The 14772-nt window shown below is 33.5% G+C and overlaps 2 protein-coding genes across 2 annotated transcripts; both read right to left on the reverse strand.

The window, feature by feature from the left end:
• Window positions 1-25: 25 nt before the first annotated feature.
• Window positions 26-1088, reverse strand: LOC116344275. The gene is made up of 4 exons (XM_031772744.1): window positions 1059-1088; window positions 823-900; window positions 556-723; window positions 26-432 (listed from the first exon to the last, which is right to left on the reverse strand). Exons 2-4 carry the CDS (start codon window positions 880-882, stop codon window positions 202-204), a joined length of 459 nt encoding a protein of 152 aa, XP_031628604.1. The 5' UTR covers window positions 883-900; window positions 1059-1088; the 3' UTR covers window positions 26-201.
• Window positions 1089-9818: 8730 nt separating this feature from the next.
• LOC116343782 (protein obstructor-E) lies at window positions 9819-13436 on the reverse strand. The gene is made up of 6 exons (XM_031772016.1): window positions 13350-13436; window positions 12818-12984; window positions 10816-10862; window positions 10506-10668; window positions 10244-10438; window positions 9819-10176 (listed from the first exon to the last, which is right to left on the reverse strand). The coding sequence occupies exons 2-6, from the start codon at window positions 12867-12869 to the stop codon at window positions 9980-9982; spliced, it is 654 nt and encodes a 217-aa protein (XP_031627876.1). The 5' UTR covers window positions 12870-12984; window positions 13350-13436; the 3' UTR covers window positions 9819-9979.
• Window positions 13437-14772: the final 1336 nt, after the last annotated feature.

Here is a 14772-nt window from a genome sequence, read left to right on the forward strand (position 1 = left end):
CGAGCGTTAAAAAAACATTTTCAAAGACATTTTGAAGAATTTGATTATATATTTATTTTTAAAAAATGAAAAAACATCGAAATTTGCATTTGAGCTTATCAATATTGAAAATCTGTCATAAGTCAATGTTACTAATGATAATAATTTTTTTATATGAAGTTGAGTTTTTTAATACTTGTATAAAAAAAAGTCTCAATTTGGTTATTTGCTTACGGATATTTTTGACCAAATTTGGTATAAATACCCCAATTCCAGGAGAATTTCTTCTGGCAACTTTGAAAACTCTCTTCTGGCTCCAAAGAAATTGTACGGCAATAAGTGGTCCTTGGAACAGAGATCATTATACATTTCAATCAATCGACGAGTTTGATCATGATCGATCGCTACGTTTTCAGCCATCAAATTCGCCTCATTAATTCCATTGTCATTGATCTTTAGAAAAGGAATAAAATTTGTAAACATAAAAAGCGTAAATATTTCGACAATATAAAATTTGTTTTTTTCTGAATGTAATTTTTTAAATAAAAAAAAGAAATGATAAAGTGTCAAACTTACGATGCCAAGCTCAAGAATACTGCAATGAAAAGAGCATGCGGTTTTTGGGTCCGTCTTAAGAACGTCTTTTGGCAATGGTATTGTCGAAGATAGACTGTACTTTGTCAAGCATATCCGTTTTGCGCCACGAATCAATTCACGTTGAGTCGTGATCGATTCAGAGTAGGGCTAAAGGGAAATATACAACGAAAAGTTGGACATCAATACTTTTTCACATTTCACTTAATTGGTTATAAAAAAAAATTCTTAATGTTCAATTTCAATTACCTTGTTTGCAACACTTGAGGAGATTGCAACGAACAAAATAAGGCAAAATAATTTCATCATTTTGGTTACTTTTGTTTTCTATTTAGAAATCGGAAAATAAAATAAACTTAATTAGTATTCATCACCGATCACAATATGACTTAAAAACAAAATTAGGAGTTGATTTCAAGAGTCTCAATTTTGATTTTCCCAATTGCGTACCACAGAACAATGAAAAATGACTTGCTTCGAATTACTTTTTTATAATTTGGTGATTTCTTTGTCGAAGTTTAAAGTGCGACTGATTCATTTACTGAATTTCGCTGGTAATTATACAAACTATTGTGCTAACTCAGCTGTAAATTGAATCGATATTTGTCATACACAAATTGCGCATAATTGAATGAAGCATGTATGACTGCTGATATATGTGTGATTTAAATGATTGTTTTGACGAATCCATATTCAATCATTCATTTTAATATAAATAATTAGAATTTATTCGGTAATATTCATCGAAAATTCTCGGAATTGTCTCCATTCATTTATCATTTAGACTTTATAAATATTAATATTGCATTTTTTCTGCTTAACTTTGAGTTTTAAAAATAAAAACAATATTTCGCAGAGAAGTGCATAATTAAAATAAAGAAGAAACCAGCCTGATAATTGCAAATCATCGCTGATTATGTAGTTTTTGTTAAAAATCGATTTTTGTTTCACGTGTCTGAATCGAAATCAGTCTCACTATTGAAACTCAAATATGGCAAAAACGGAATGTATTCGAAACCAAAACCCCGTCTGGCGTATATTTATAAGAATTGACGACAGATTTGATAATGGATTTCCAAAGATTCGCCGTAAATCCAGTCGTAAAATGTTTACCAAAATACAATCCCATTTATACGACTAAAGGTGCAGACCTAACTGTTTGGTTTATACTTTGGGACAGCTATTTGCAACTAAAATGGTGAAAATTCAATTTTCTTCGTTGCATCCGATGATCGAAGTTTTTGAATGCTTTGTATACTCTTAAATCAATAATAATCTCAAATATTAAATGGCATATCACTTTTCAATGAAAACTATCTGTGCTGGCGGTGCGTGTATTGATAGAATCATGAAAACTTGTCACGAGTGAATTCAATGGATAAATTTTGCGAAAGCACAGAAAAAAAAGAATTGAAAACAATTACTTGTCAACGCGATTGAGATGCATGATGGCACATATTGCATACAGCGTGTGTGTGTTTGTGCTTGCCATTGTTTCTCATACCGTCCATGTATATGAAAAACTTTAGCCCATTAAAATCCTAAAGTCATTTGATCAATTTTCATTTTTTTCTACACTGTCGCTTCGGTCCAAAATTGTCATAAGGAACAAGAGAAAATTAAATGAACACCAGCTGACTGTTACGATGGGACATAAGATTTTATTAAGTCATAAAGTTGCAGCCCGTCGGAAAAATGGAAGATGTACAAACGATAAAGCGAAAGCGGATGAGTGAGAGAGACGTGAAATTTTGAACTCTGGTTGACGTGATGGCTCGTCCATGTGGGCTAAAAAAATGCTTGTATATATATTGAAAAATAACAAAATATGATGATACGTGCGGCAAGCGTGTACAGTAGTAGATTAATCGATGTTTCGTGTGTTGCATTGAACAGTGCACACCGTACATCGCAATGTGTTTTATGAAAACTCAAGGAACTTGCTGTTGAAACATTCCAGTTGAGTGACATATTTATTAAATAAACACATATATCGATCAAAATTGCAGAAACATTAAACGGAACACTGAAAACATAAAATGATTTATTGCCATCGGTGTACAAGAATGACACTATAGATCTGTCGCGAGCTTTGATCGAAAGCAACACTATAATAAAGAATGTTCAAAACTTCTTTATATGCCGCCTCGATATGGTGGTGTGATATTAAAAAAAACTGCATCTCGCAACACATTGGAAAATGATAAAATCCACCGAATGAATGCTCGTTTCAAGCTCAAAGTCAATATTAAATCCCTTTTGCAATTTTCTCACAACTTCATTTCAATGAAACCCCCTGGTCATTTGAAATGGCAAAGTGGTCAATAAGCAATTTATATATCGATTTGGTTTGTTAATTGCGGGGCTCTGAAGCGCATTCAAGAAGAAAAAGCATAATATTCAAAACGAAATGAAAGCAACCGAAAACCATTTAAACCAACCTCTCTCTCTTCCTTTCAACACATTCCAGCTCTCGCCACATATTCATGAAAAATAAAACATTTTCAAATAAATTACACTTGAATCGCTCGTGTTCATTTCGAAACAGATCTCTCATGTAATTTGCTACTAATTATTGGCATGTATATCAATATTCAGTGCACATAACATTTACCATGTGAACAAAATACACACGCGCGCGTGCACACCAAAAACAACCTCAATTAACCTGAAACTTCGATCCTATTGGGAAACGAAAAATTGCAATTGAGAACCATAACAACGAATGAGCTAAGAAAAAAAAGGCGAACCAAATTCTCGTTCATTCGATTCTAAATAACTAATTTAAGACAGTTTTCGTGGCCCATTCTAATTATGTGAAAGGGAGAGAGGAAGAGAGAGAGAGAGCGAAGAATGGTTAGATAAAAAGAAGCATAACCGCACTCATGATACTCATACAAATGATGTTGTCTATTAATTTAGTATTATTTCCGGATATCTGTGTTTAACACGGTACACATAAAGAGTGTTTTGTTGTTGTTTTGATGGGTGGTGAGCATGTGTTTCTCATTGATAATTCGTGTCGTTTTTTCCCATTTTTCGCCCCCTTCGCCGGTCGCATTTTTCGCTCTCTTCTGAGAGTTTCGGTGTGATTTGCTGTTTTTCCTTTTTTCGTTGTCTCATGCCGGTTGATTGGTTGGCAGGCTGTATCGGTATCGTTTCAACCTCACTCTCACCAAATGTGCCATTTTCGATGTAGTAATCGACCGTTTTTGTTGTTGCCAAAGTAAACTGAAATTGGCGTGCGCACAATGAACATCGTTATATTGACGAACCCTTTCCGAAAAATGTGATGGGTAATTTTCTCTTTTGTGCCATTTCTCAAGATGAATATGTACGCCAAATAAACATCTTCAATTACGTTTTTGGCCTCTCTTCCCAAATCCTTTACGCGCAAATTCGTTTACACACTCGACTTTTTTCTTCTTTTTTTTTGAAACCAAAATTGCGCATCAAATACATATTCATCGAAAACACAATATGCTTTTTATCACAACACACACACACACACAAACACATCACACCGTATGCGAATTTTTATATTTATTACAAGTTTAGTTTTCGAACCCATTGTTGTAATTTATTTTATTATCATTCACAGTATTTTTTTTCCCACTTGCTCCGGCTCTTTACATTTCCCGTGTTCAAAACTGAACTTTAAATATGGAACGCGAATGAATGGTGGCGAACGAAAAAAAGAATCATCATCCGGAGTGTGCTTATACGCTTCCTAAATGAGAACAGATAAAAAGTTATGTTATGAAACAAAAGGTAGATCTTCCTTCGTTATTTATTCCATGCATTGTGATGTACGGACCGCGCGCGCCAGAGAAGCGCGAGAAAAAAACGCATGATTCTCGGTAATGGCATAAGCAGCATTTTCTTCCGAACGTAAAGTGAAAAAGATGTCTCGGTGCAAATGAAAATTGAAATAAAATGAATTTAATACCAGAGCGAGAGCATACAAAACGTTTATTCCCTGCACTTTTCCCGATTGCGCAACGAAGTGTGTTTTTAATTACAATATTTCTGCACGCCGACTATATCAATATCATTGAGTTGTTCTACTTGCTGCTACAAATTATCGTGGGAAAGTAAGAAAACTGTGACAACGACAATGACGATGGGAACGTGAGCAAGCACGACAACTGCATCGGGGAATGAAAGTCTATATAAAGTTTATGGAGCTGCAAATACCAAATAAAGCATGGCATTGTTACTTGACTCGTCTTTGTTTGAACTCTCTCTCTCTCTCATGATACGCAATTATACACTCAGGTGATAGACTACAAACGACAAATACCGACATAATAAGACATACTTTTTGAAAAAAAGGGGGAAGATTACGAGAGAAAAGAAATAGAGGGTGTCAGGCAACAGTGTAAAAGAGAGGAGACAATGAGATAAAAAAAACAATGAAAGTAAAACAGAGAGCAAGATAAAGGCAGAGTAACTTAAACAGGCCAAACACTTGGTTTTAATTTGATTTTAAAAGCTGAGACACAATTATATTAAAATGAGAAGAAAAATGTTAGTGACATACAATTGAAAAGTTATGGCACATAATTTGCATAGAACAACAATGACACACTACATGATAAATTAAGAAGTTCCGCTGGAAGAACCGAACCGAATTAAACAGAACGAGAAAAAGAGAGATTTATCAAATGATTTAAAGCGAAAAACAGTAAATTTTCAAAAAAAACACCATTTGTTCGAATCAATTGAAAGCTATTGCAGCGAAAGTGATAGTAAATCGCCAAGAAATGTAGTCTGATTTGAAAGGAATTTGGCAAATCTTTCAGCTAAATCTAAAAGAGAAGAAAAACGTGAGCAACTACATATATATCTCTATTAATTCCGATTAGGAGCTTTGGCCGTTACTCCGTATCTTTAACACAAAATGGAAATTTCATCGTCTTTGTACATTGTATGCACCGAGCATTCGATTCGTTTCACACCGAATGGAATTCTCGGAAGATTTCTTCGTGTGCAGTGTACCTTTTTTTATGTATTTTAATTTTGTGCATTGTCGATGTGATCATTCCAACAATATGTACGATTCAATTCGTTCCGACTGCTCCTTGGTATGCACAGAGGTTGAGATGGAGAGTGAGACCGCATCGTGTCTTGGTCGTCGAATTTCTTCTTCTTCTCTTTTTTTATCATGATTTATGGTTTTTAAATTATCTTTAAATGTTATATGGATCACTGAACAACTGGAAATGTGCCAGTACATATTTTTGCCGTTTATTCGCTCTCTTTCTCTTCATCATTGTACATTTTTCTTTTTCTCACGACTTGAATTGCCGTCAGGTTTTTTTTACTCTCGTTCGTCCTTTCTCTCTACATCTATCTATTGCGCGCCGTTTTATACGAGAAAATATGTTTTATATTGGAAAGAACGTTGCGAACGAGAGAAGAAAAAAAAACTGTTTGGCTCTCGTTTCAGTGGTTTAAAATACAGTTTTTGGTGAAGAGTTAGTTATGGTTCATGAGATGATGTGCACCAACAATGTGTAGAATTGAAGCGGAATATTGCCTTGTGATATGTGCAGCGTCCGTATAATAGGGAAAAAGGCATCCCAACTACCAACTATTCGTGTCGCTTCACTTCACATTATCAATGCCACAATTCTATATGGCATCGGTTTTGTTCTGTGCCCTGCACGCCACACCAAATAGCCGCTTCGATACGAGAATCTGTGTGCTTTTTTCTTGTTATTGTTGCTGCTGCATGTATAATGAAATGGCAGTTTATTGGCAAAACACTTTTGCGCAAAAGGTGAATAAATTCTTCGCATAATGTGATGACTGTCGTTCTCAGTCTCGATTAACGAAAGCATTTACCCGATCGAATGAAAATAAAACAAAAAGTGCATCAGCGTTGGAAGGGGGAAGAGAGAAAAAATCGCCGTAATAAATTGAAAATGCAGATAAATTGCATTGAAAGCCATAAATTCATGATTCAAACTTTATTGAGATCACAAAGCGGCCTGTTGTCATTATCTTTCCGTTACAACATTTTTATTTTTTTTACAAAGGCATTCATCATTTGATATCACTTAAATACGCATTCAATTCCATCGGAGCGGCAATAAAGCACATTTTTTTCGATGTTCAACCCTATGTTTTGCTACTGTTGAGGCACAATGATAAAAAAATATCGATAGATACGTGGTCGTATGAGTAAACATTGCTTATGGGTAACTCGTTTGCGTTCGCCAAAAATACTGGATGAATCTGAACACGTTTTTAAATTAATATTTACTTATTTATTTAATAATTGTTTTCATTAATCGAATGATTCATATGTAATTCAAATGACTTAAGTCATGACAGTTTTTTTTATGTAAATATTTGCTATAATAAATGTCACGGTAAGTAGACAGGAATCCTGGCGGTTCATTTTGATGGCGAAGTATATTTGAGCGATACATCGATTCCAGTTTCAACTTCTGCCGATTAATAATTGTGAGAATTACTAATAATCAGTCATTTGATTTATACACAAAAATGAAGAATATTGTCGATTTAAAATTTTACAAATACGTCTTTTATTTATAATGTGTTGTAAATAATCATCTGAAGACATAGTACATCGAAACAAGTGTAAATTTCCGATAAATATGAATGTAGAATATGTTATGAAAGGATTCTGTTGTATATTGTGTTTTGTTTTCGGTTGATATGGTATCGCGGTGCGATGAATGAAAATATGCTTTCGATGGAATGATACTCTTCCATGTAGCTAAATTTATGTGCATCGTCACTGTTCCCTCGTCATTTCATATGCGGTAATGTGTAAGTGTGCGTATGGAACAGGGCACATAAAATTAAATTCTCTACATAATTGGCAGATTGTATTGTAAACCGAGACCATAAAAGCAAAAGCAAATTATTGTCAAAACAGATGCCACTTCCAATAAATTTTCCGCCTTTTTTCCCGTCACCATTTGGGCGCATTTGTTTTTTGTTACATCCAAAATTCATACGCACACACAAACACATATGCACGGGAATTAGGCAATACACACCTTGTTGCAAATTACATTTGATGTTTACAATAATGCAACATTATTTATGCGCTTCATCCAAAGCTGAACATTCCATTATTATTATTTGCGACATATTTGTGAAGCGATCGATTTTGACGGCTTGAATTCGAATATTATTTTGAAATTTTACATCTATGATTGTAATATGCCTGTATGAACGTCATGTCATTTGACTTTATTTGGCGTTCTCAATAAATGAAAATTGGTTTTCTTTATTATTGTTAAAATAATTCATTTTTGTTTCAATTCCAGCATCGTTGTTCAATTAAAACAAAAACAAAAACATAGGTAAAAACATTTATGGAGTCTGTCACATGTATGATTTCGATACCAATAAAAAGCACCACATAACCGTGTAAAAAACCGATGAAAATATGCTTTTACCGCTTGAACATTTTTCACCATCATTATTATTACTATATGAACGCTCTCAATGGAGCAAGCGTATTAATTTTAATGGCAAATATTTTCGAATCTAACGAGTCGAACTTTGTAAATTTAATGGACACCAAATGACCATTAAGTAATGAGATTTTACGCCCCAAAGATATCATTTCGAAATTTTCATTAAATTTATGATGCGCTTCTGTTGCTCACATCAATTTGAATCGGTGATAAACGCATTTTTTGAACGATGTTAATGGAAGTGCCGCGACCCAACAATGTTTATCGATATTCACTCACTGAGCATATTATTTTGAAACATTGTTTTCTTTTTGCATAATTTTGAACACGAGTTTTATAAGCGATACATTTTTTTTCAATATATGTGATTGATTATTGCTAATGACACGGATTTAATTTAATTTTTCGGCGAATTTTCAATGAATAAAGAAAATTGGCAAAATAAAGAATAGATTACAACGTAAACGGATCATGAGATTGTTAAAAGATTTCCTTTCCATGCGAAATAGATCTATTACAAATAGATATTTTGACAAGCCCTCAGACCTTGTATCAGATGAACATTCGAGAGGTGTTATCAAAAAACAATGCAATGAATATTTGTTCTCGAAGCACTGAAAGAATGTTAAAAATGTATTTCAAGGTGTATTCTGATTTGATCGACTATATTTTCTTGTTTGAGAAAAAAAAGTTTAATTGAGTTGGATTGAATGCAAAAAACTTATGAAATATCGTGATATAGTATCTAAAAATGCAATATTAAATATAATGACCTATTCGAATTTTGTTTAATTAGGTTGACATTGATATAAGTAAAAAAAACTGTATCGATAGCGTCAAATTCTAATCTAAGATATCTAACCTTTTCATTCAAACTGCAAAATAGTCAAAAAATACAATTAAATCAAATCTCTCTACCAATAAATTAGGTCATACACAATAGAATATTTCTTTTTGTTCGCTTTTCAATTTATTCAATTTCGCTTGTCACACAATGATTTTAAATAACACGTCTGCTTTCGTGGAGTACATCGTTTAAACATTTAAATACTAAATGTTAGTTGTCTTTAACTTTTCGAAAACGGAAATGGAGAAAAGGGGGATTTTATTGTTTATGCAGATAATTCAATTAGAATCATGTTCAAATGAGAAATCGGCTCCGTCAATCCGCATAAGTGTAGAACTATATCGTATAAATAATTTTCCATTGAAAATTTCTCATGTTGTGCGCGTAATTGTGTTCAGAATTAAGTGTGGTAGTGGTTGGTTGTCTTTGTTATATCAAGTCTATTGTTAGTTCATTTTATCAGATTTACCAAACACCAAATCGTGTTATTTTCACAGTTCATTGTGGTAGTAAAAGAAAAGCGAATATTAAGCGCTGTGTGCAACCACTTTTCACAGTCTGTTAGAAAACATGTTCATGTTCACGTTAATTTGGATTTCAATCATACATGTATTTATACTTTTTCCACTTCACACATCGCATATTCGGCTCTTAAAGTATATACGGCCATGATATCTGGATTTTGGTTTTTGAATTTTAGTTTGTTTTTTTTTTTTGTTCTGTCGCAAATTTGAAACTTGATAAGTATTGCTTGTTTTCTGCTACTCTTGATGTTGAAAAAAATGGTATTTCACTTCATTCGTACCTCTTCAATGATATGGCTATTTATTTATTCAAATCGAAAGTGTGAGATACACATTTGAATTGTCAAATACTATTCATTATCAAACCACTAAAACAGAATTTAAAATAATGAAACAAAAAATCATTATAAATTTATTAAAAAGCAATGTCATTTGTTTTCTCTGTTGTTTATTACAGCGTGTAAATATTTGATGAAACTACGGTAACGATATCTTGTGTTACAATATTGAATTAAATTTGAGGGAAAAAAGGCAATGAATACAACAGAAGTGACATTTTATGTTGGAATTATTTACTTAAGCTCTTCACAGGTAAGTGTTCCTTCGTTGAAAATGGAACCTTCACCGCATGCAATCAAACGTGGATGTCCTTCAACGCAGGTAATAAGATGATGACTGTCACCGGGGATAGCGTACCGTGGGTATGGCCAAAAGCGTGCCGATTGTGAATTTGGATCAACTTTAGTTGGGCATTTGAAGCCAACAACAGCTGTAATGAAAATCACAAAAAAATGAATTAAAAGATGAGCTTTTTTTGCAAATGCCCAATAGCTTACCTTCTGGATTACAGATTTCAAGAAGTTGATCTGGCCAATTGCATCCATGAATGCGTTCGTCGTACGCCAAACCGGCGTCACATGCGTGTTGTGATGGTTCACCGAACGCACATTTCAAGTAAGAGGTCGAACATTCTGCACTGTCTGGATAAATACCAAAAGCATATTCGCATCCCGGCGAGGAAATTGGAGTAGCTGCAAATAAAATTGGTGTTCCATTAATGAATCTCAATTAAATCGAAGTCTCTTCGACGACACTTACGATCAAATTTTCGTGGTCCACAGTCAACGGCCCAGTTGTAATTGCAGTGATTGTGTACGGCACCTTTACCATCGAATAACAAACCATTTTCGCATGTTTCCAATGTTAATGTTCCGTTTGTACACAAAAAGAATTGATCGCAGCTGTCTGGATGAGCATAGGCCTATCAATGAAAGGTGAGAATGTAAAGCATCAAAACAGCAGCAGACGCTTTCTTATTTTAAAAATGCGAATTTGGCGATTTTATTCAGTTGAAAGTGTAAAGTGTCAATGAAGACGAGACAACAATAGCATGATGAATGTGTCTTACCTGTTCGCCATAGGGCTCTGGACAATGTGGAGCGGCAGCGCCATGGGCTAGAAATGAACAGCAAGAAAAAGACAGAGAAGAAAAAAATCAATATTCTGCAAATCTGTCTGAATAATAAAAGTCTGTGTTGAGTGCAAATGTCAACTGATAAACCAGTTCTGTTTTCAATGACTTCATACTTTATGCCAACACACAGATGCAACTTTATTATTCAGTTTTTTATATGGTTATACGAAGAAAAAAAGAGAAGAAAAAATCGAAAACCATCGATCATTTTGAAAAATCCAAAAGAAAGTAAACAAAAACCACAAAACGACGCAATTTCTTCTATAATAATAGACATTGAGTTTATGGTTTGTATACAAATATACGAGGAAGTCATGAGCAAAGCAAAAAAAAGCGGTGATTGTTGGAGGCGTCATATTTCTGTTAAATAATTCGCTTTCATGAAGTGATAAGTGAAATCTATTTTGGCCAAACTGGTTAAAATACAAATCAGGATTTTGTTCGTGTGAATTTATGTGAATCGTCATGAATTCGCAAACGACATCGCATAAAAAACAGTAAAAATATGGAGAAAATATTCATGAATCTAATGCTAGAAAGTGGCGATAATTTGAGGTGAAAAATCCAGAGGCAGTGAGCGAGCAAATAAAAGTGAGAGAATCGAAGATATTTCAAAAAAAAAAAACATATTTTCAAGCAAAACGAAACGAGACAGTCGACGCCGCAAAACTAACACGTTCGTTTCAAACATTGAAGATTGATATTAAAAAACACTTTCATTTGATTTCCTCGTTTTGCTCTTGCGGTCATCGTTTTCAATACATATAAATCACAATTAGCGTCAAATCCAAATGAAGCTAATTTTTAATTTTATGCTCGTTATGATTCAATGCTTTTTCAAATACGAAATAATTCCATTTGTTTAACCCTTCATCAACTTGTTTAGGCATGTTTTTTTGCATTGAATAGAATTTGATTTTTAATTTATTTTTCGAAAGAATTGAATAAATTATCTTCAAAATGTCAAATGAAAATGGGCTGATGAAGGTCATCGATGTTTTCAGCCGAATTCAGAACGAAAAATATGATTTCGAGTAAATATGTTCAATTTTTTTTTACCATCGAAATACCAAATGCGCTTCGAACCGTTACCACAATACGAAACATATTGCACCAGTTCATAAAGAGCTCAAACGATTACTATATCGATATATCGGTTGCAGAACATACGCCAAAAAAAACTAGACCAAAACCGAGCTCAATGCTGTGTAATTAAAATCGGTAGAAAGAAAAAGTTGCAATGAGCGTGTGCGGCATATTACAAGTGCTCAAGAAAATCGAATGAAAAAAATATGCGAATAAAAAAAGAATAATAATTGAGTCGAGTGTTGGGTTTTATTTTGCCAGACGGCTAGTCAACAAGTGAAAATAGTTACGTGAAAAAATACATGGGCTTCGGTTTCTTTGTGTTCGTGTCAAGCATGTACAACAAAGATATTTAATGTTCCGTTTGCACAGTTACAATATTGTGGGGCGCTTATTATTCTTATACTGCAGGCTTTTTTTTTATAGAAGAACACTTATCGAGCTCTACACTTTTTGTGTATGAACTCACCTCGCACGCACCATTTACATTCACCAACGTCAATTACTCCATGAATGTTCAATTTTGGTTTAATTTATCTCACATTTTTCACCTTGGATTTGATCTGAAATGCATGTTGCATTCGCATTGTAAATATCTTTAGATTGAAGATAGACAGTTTAATGCATGGAATATGCAAATATTAGAACAGACGTCGGTCAATAGAATAGAATCTTTCTATTTGTATTTAATAAAGTCTCTCTTGTTCGCTCTTTCTCCCTTTGTGTCAGTCCATCTCTTTTTCTCACTTGCTTCATCTTCCTCTCTAACATTCAAACCGTCTTGTGATAAAAATCGATGGTTAACAACAATGGATGAAGAAAAAAAAATGAAATTTGCACATCAATTTACCCAGAATCCCAAATGAACAAATCAACGCAACTGTAAACAATGTTCGATGCATGTTTCTGTATTCGTCGCACAAACCGATCGAAGTCTCGACGAGTAAAAATGTGTACCAAATTACAGTAGATTAAACCGCCTTTAAATCTTTATTCACCCAAATCACAGAACACGTTCTTCAATCGTGAAAAGTGCCGAAAAAAGAATAAAAGAAAAATATGAATGAATTGTTTGATAATAATTTTAATATTCACGTCATGTTATTCATCGTATTTCTTCACTGTATTATATATATGTATTTTTGTCTTTGGTGCTTCGAATGGCATAACCGAAATATAAGTGAATGCAATGCAGGTAATATCAATGTTACGTTATTCGTTGTTAACTTCGTCGTACAAAAGACAAATTCCCTAGTTAGTTTTCGTTTTATTGCTCTGTGAGCAATCAAAAAAAAAATTGCTTAAACTTGTAACGGTCGTTCGAGAAAAAATCGCGAAAATAGCTAAAAATAATAATAAAATTTCCTACAACAAGTTCGTACTTTATGATGTGATTCTTCCGTTACTAAGGCTGAACACCAACTAAACTTAAACGAACGATTCGCTTGGCATAATTTTTTTTGTTGTTGTCTTAATTCGAAAGTAAACCTCAACACCTTCAAATCGATTTATACGATGATGCATTGCATGTGTGTTGGTGCGTGCAAGTCTTTTGTATACAGTAAAAACATGTTGTGCCATACACATTTGTCTTCAGCGGCAGCGAGTGGACGGCGACTAACAGTTACAATAACAACAATAGCTGTAGCAACAGCAAACCACGATCGTTCATTGTTAATCATGTGTAGAGAATGCGAGACTCGATCAAACCTTTTCAAAAAAAAAAGAAAAAAAAAATCACATTCGCTTACTAGTTTCGTTTTAATATCATTGTGTGAATAGTGAATACATTAATGAAATGACCATAAATTTCGTGAAAGGGAAAGAAAGCAAAGAGGCTGTTTCAAATTGTTTTCAATCTCTCTTGCATATTGTGAGTTATGTGTTTACAACAAAATTGATATTTCAACTCTTGATCACCATTTGGATTGATATCTGTATTTCTGTGTATTTTCGTATCTTTTTATTTATGTTGAAAATGCGCAGCAATTTTTTAACTTAACAAACGATTTACCCACACTCTTTTAATCCACATTCCGATTTGCACGTATGATTATTCTGTCATTATGACAAACTGGAAACTACCACGTTTTGTATTTATGGCAAAATCAACGGAAATGAACAAATACAATTAGTTATTATTATAAACAAAGAAACGAACGAATGAAAAAAACGAAACTCTATTTTTTTTTAAATTTCACATCCAGACAAATGGGCAGCTGAAATGTTAAATAAATTGAACCTTTTACAATTCCATCGACGAAAATCATAAAGTACTTCATATAACTGTAGGAATTATACATATTTTCTTTGTAATTCAAAGTCATAATAGAAAGTAGCCGCTATGATTTTTTTGCTAAAAGTAATGAGCAATGGTTTTATTGGGTTTTATATGTTTCACCAACAAGGTTCGAATCCTTATTTCGTATATTTCTTCGAAATAAGAAAAATATTTAGCCTGGAAACACATCAAACCCATTCACTGCATAGGAGCTACATCTAGAAAGCGGATGGAGCAAATTTATTGAGCTCAATTTCAAACTTGAACCAACACTGAAATATTGGTTCTAGTCTTTGCTATGTAATGTTTTTAGTACATTCTAACGTTGAAAAATGAAACGTTTTGGCCCATTCTGGTGGTCATTTTCGTGTCAAATGGAACGGACATTATATGCATAGTTTCCACGAATTCCAATGGAATGGATCCACTTGTTTCTTTCACTTCCAATAATATTTCATTTGACAACATAATGTGAACACAACCCAATACGTTAAGTTTTAAATTGTGTGATGGGATAAAGATTC

The sequence above is a fragment of the Contarinia nasturtii genome, unplaced genomic scaffold (genome assembly GCF_009176525.2).
Source record: "Contarinia nasturtii isolate CC-2019 unplaced genomic scaffold, AAFC_CNas_1.1 Cnas_scaffold_1037, whole genome shotgun sequence".
In the NCBI taxonomy this organism is placed as follows: domain Eukaryota; kingdom Metazoa; phylum Arthropoda; class Insecta; order Diptera; family Cecidomyiidae; genus Contarinia; species Contarinia nasturtii.